This window comes from Propithecus coquereli, unplaced genomic scaffold (genome assembly GCF_000956105.1).
Source record: "Propithecus coquereli isolate 6110/MARCELLA unplaced genomic scaffold, Pcoq_1.0 Scaffold370, whole genome shotgun sequence".
Taxonomy (NCBI): Eukaryota; Metazoa; Chordata; class Mammalia; order Primates; family Indriidae; genus Propithecus; species Propithecus coquereli.
The window spans coordinates 75550-80179 of NW_012149397.1; the positions used below are offsets into that span (position 1 = coordinate 75550).

A 4630-nucleotide genomic window follows, 5' to 3' on the forward strand; every position below is an offset into this window, starting at 1 on the left:
GTGGTCAAGACCAGGCCCTCGGAGGGACGGGGCTGGCTGAGTGATCGTCCGGCGGCCGCGTGGCGATTTGTGACGCGTCCTTTCGTGTGTTCTCCGTTCAGGGATTCTCTACTCGCAAGACTCTCAAACCTTCGAGAGGCGAGTTATTTACAGAAAAAATTGGGAAAAAGCAGTTGAGAATGATGGAAACTGCTTTTAACTTTCCTATTCTCTATATTATGGATTATGCCTTCCTCAGTATCCGAAGTGCTTCTCTTGATACTTAGTTTAGTAAATTTAATATATCGGGGCTGACGTTATACAGTTTGAGGAATTGTTTTAGATGGAGAAAAAAATATATAGCTAAGGATTTAAAGGAAATTCAGAAACGTTTCTAATTTCCTTTTATATTATAAAATTATACAAAATCTATAAACTGCTTCTTTATGTAAGAAACATATTCATTGTAGAAAATATATTGTAGAAAATAAATACCCCTTCATGCTTCCCCCTATAAACCTTTTCTAGGCATATTTCTCTTTTACAAAAATGGAGTCATAGTCATATTGATTGTAAACTCTTAAATTGAATAACTATATACAATTTTTATTTGTCAATTTAAAAACAAAATCTGTTAACCTTTCAGAAGCATGATTAGACAAATGTTTTTAAAAATCAATTTATTAAAAATTTCATTTACATCCTTTGAAGTAGAAGCTTATCCCTTATACACAACCAAGGACAGAAGCTCTCACGTGTTTACAAAAGTATATTGTATCACAAATAGCTGGAGATTTTTTTTTTTTGTTTTAAAAAATTAATCATTGTGCTCAACACAGTCATCATTCATGTGAAGCAATAAACGAATACCACCTATGAGAACAAACAGAAGCTGTATATTCAGCACTTGTCATAACAAGGGAGACAATTCAAAGTCAGGGGAAAGGGAAGGCTTTAGTAGGAAAAAGGGGAAACTTTGGGTATGTCTTGATTGGAGATTGATGTCATAGAGAAGCTGGAGAAGAGATAACCAGAAAGGGAGCACCTTATGTGACTGGTTTGGGGAGCATATTTGGCATCTCTGGTTTGTCCTGGGTTGGAAGTAGAGGCAAAAATAAAGAAGTTGTTCACTGTTGAGTAAGTCCTGACTGTTCTGAGCTGGTCTCTGCAGATAGTACGTTTTTTTCTTCTGTGTGTCAGAGTTCTGTTGCCATATAGTCTGGCCATTGTCTGTTTGTTTACTCTGTCTATCACAAGAAATCTAAGTTATTCTAACTCGTGGGTTTTGTGGTTGCCCTTGGGTCACAGCTCCCTAAGATTGCATACAGTGGAAAAACCTGCCACTGCATTGAGATCCGCGCTTTGAGCAACAGCCTGACAGCAGGCTGAGTGGCAGGTGCTGCTCTAAAGAGTGGCATCACCTTTGTTTCTTGGAACGTGAGACAAATGCGATGGAGAAAATGCGGATCCTTTTCATACCAACTGTGCCCAAAATCTAAAATTAAACTAAGAAATATCTAAATTCAAGAGAAGTATGGGAGAAGGCCATTAAGCAAGAGAGTGGAAGATATGATTGCTCCAATTTATGAAATCTATTTATACATAATCTCTTAAATAATGGATTATAGAAATGTGGTATTGCTAGCCATTTTGTTCCTTTTCCTACTCTTCTATTTCCATTTCCTTGCAAAATAATTTTGATGGGTGATAATTTTTAAAATGGTCACATTTTAGTCAGGCATCCAAGCCTTAGCTCTGCCTTTGATAAAATGCAGTTGGCAGAAATTCCTGATTCCTATTTAAAATGCAGTGTTTGTGAAAGTACATTCTCATGTATATCTGTGTAGATTTCTTTTGCTCACTATTAAAATGGTATAATTCTTTACCCAGTCTCTGGAATTTTTAAACCATAGGAGAACTGACAAACTTTGTGTGGTGTAATTCAAGACCCTGACATCAATTAAAACCTCTCCCCAGTATAACAATTCTCTCCCATTTTGTTTAAATTCACTGAGCAAAGAATTGCTGGATAATAAAAAACATTATCTAGGCTGAGCATGGTGGCTCAGACCTGTAATCCCAGCACTTTGGGAGGTCGAGGTGGAAGGATTGCTTGAGGCCAAGAATTGGAGACCAGCCTGGGAAACATAGCGAGACCTCATCTCTATAAAAAAGTAAAAAAAGAATTAGCTGGGCGTGGCGGCACACACTGTAGTCCCAGCTACTCTGGAGGCTGAGGTAGGAGGATCGCTTGAGCCCAGGAGTTTGAGGCTACAGTGAGCTATCATGACACCGCTGCCCTTTAGCCTGGGCGACAGAGTGAAACCATGTCTCAAAACAGAGCATTATTGAGCCAACTGTCCATTCGCAAAATGGCTTGGAACCATTGATAATCATGTGGAAGACAATCTGTTTATGACTCGATGTTCATATGAAACCACTTATGAAATAACTTACTTTTCTGAGTTACTGTAACCTTGCTTTTCCTGTGGAGTTAACCTGTCAGCCAATTCATCAAGTATGTAAATCAATGAACACGAATTAATTAAACCCTCACTTTGTGCTTGTTCTTTCCTGGTGTAGTTTCAGCATTTACTTTTTTTTTCTTTGAGACAGAGTCTCACTGTGTTGCCTGGGCTAGAGTGCTGTGGCGTCATCTTAGCTCACAGCAACCTCAAACTCCTGGGCTCAAGCGATCCTCCTGCCTCAGCCTCCCGAGTAGCTGGGACTACAGGCATGCGCCACCGCACCCGGCCAACTGATACTCTTTATTTCTACCTAAAACCCAACCCATGCTCACCAACTGGATTTGCAGACAGAGATGGAAGAGAAACCATAGCCAAAGATGGCTTGATTCTTCTGGGAATTGTTTATTTCATTAGGTTATTGGTAAGAGCTGGCCCCTAGAAGCTAGTCTCTGGCTACAAACTCCCAACAGCAAGGACCATTTTCTCTGGAGTCCCCCTGAACAGTTTCAGATGTTACCAACCGTGCCATACAGTCTCCTATGTGTAGCCTTCCACTGGTACCACTGTGTATCTAAATTTTGATCAAGTTTTGGAGTAGCTGAGACTATTCCCAAGCAAAAGGCAGCCAGGAAGAGTGAAGGATTCATGTCTCAAAAACCTAGAAAGAGAAAAGAAATGAGGATTTCATAAAGCCAATCCATTTAAAAGGCCATCTTATTCTCTACTGAAAGGTTGCAGCCACCATGATGGACTAGAAAACATTTAAATTATCTTTCCAAGAATAAACACAAGGACTGTGGAAAGGCTGAGGATGTGGGTGGTGAAAAACAGGCCATACCCTTAGGAAAAAAGAAGAGTATGTGATTCAGCCACCAAAATGAAAACCACCCTGACAAGTGCTACAGGAACTGAAACAGACTTCACTGTAATAGTGCAATAATAATTTAGATTTTTATAAGGGTCTCATGGTACCTATAGGTCAAAATATTCCGGCAACAACTAGGAAACATGGAACGATTGGTCCAAGTTATTTACCGACAGTACCGAGGTCGCCCAAGTAAAACCTCACTAATGAGGACGTCTGATCCCGAGCAGGGGCAAAGGGATCCCCAAGAGTTGGGAGGCCACCTCACACCTTCTTGACTAATGCATCGCAGGTGAGATATGTCTTTCAACCTCCCCTTCTCGAATGAAAAATTTCTGGAATGCCTTCCCAGGAGAAACTGGGAAGAAGAGCACCCACTGCTCCGGCGGACCCACGCTTGGGCCCGTGTTGCCAACACTCCTACGCACTCCCCCACACCGGGGACAGGGTCACGTGGCCGCGCCGCTGGAAGCCAGAGTCCCCAGAGCCAGTGCCAGGACAGGAGCAGGCAGGTCCCGAGGCTCCGGGCTAGCTACGGGGACGGGGACGTGCCGCCTGCTCCCGCCCTCTGCACGCGCCTGCTGCGGCCACAGGATGTTTGCGGCGGCCCGGCGTGCGGGGGCGAGCCACTTTGTCTGACCCCGCCGGCCCGGAGACAGCGCGGCCCGGAGGCGGCCCGGCTGCTATACCTGTTCCTTCTGCAGCCCGAAATCTGACTGGCGTACACAACCTGGGAACCCCCCTCACCCCAAGTGGTCTCGGTGCCTCCCTGGGGTCCCCAACCGCCCTTCCCCATTTCCCCACCTCAAGGCTGGCAGAGCTCAGGGCGGACGTTCTCGTTCTCCCTTCTCCACAGGGTTTCTGCATGGGGTCCCTTCCTCCAGTCCCAGCTCCCGCCGCAGCTCCGCCTGGCCGGAGGCGCTCACCTGCGGCGCTCTTAGCTGCGCAGGCGCACTCTGCGGATGCAACTTCAATATTGCTGAGGCGGGGGATCTGGCCCGGGGGAGCCTGACTCCCGCTTTAAGGCCTCAGGCGGCCGGCGCCGCCCCCACAGTCTACCCGCGCTGCTATTGGCTGCGCCTGCAGCTGGGCGGGGCCTCCGGGCTCCCTGACCCAGCACGTGACGCGACCGAGTGCCTAGCTGTCCCGGAGCGGGCGCGCCTGCCTCAGTGGACCCGGGCGTAGGGACGCTGGGCACTTTAGGGCTGCGCAGAGGAGGGTCAAGCTCCTCCCTGGAGGATCAGATCCACTAAGTACCCCGACTTAATGCGCTGGGCGGGTGGTTCATAAAAAGAAGTTAACAGCGAGCCCGGTGTGG

General features: G+C 46.0%; 1 protein-coding gene across 2 annotated transcripts in view; it reads right to left on the reverse strand.

Moving 5' to 3' along the window:
• The window catches only part of CTSV (cathepsin V), a 15426-nt gene extending 11113 nt beyond the window's left edge, over positions 1-4313 (reverse strand). The window contains exons 1-2 of one of the 2 annotated variants that reach the window (XM_012651845.1): positions 4117-4313; positions 2969-3105 (exon numbers count right to left, since the gene is read on the reverse strand). In XM_012651845.1, the coding sequence (XP_012507299.1) occupies positions 2969-3094 (126 nt within the window). In that variant the 5' untranslated portion in view covers positions 3095-3105; positions 4117-4313. The remainder of the gene's footprint in view (positions 1-2968; positions 3106-4116) is intronic. The other variant, XM_012651846.1, reaches the window with a different exon arrangement.
• Positions 4314-4630: the final 317 nt, after the last annotated feature.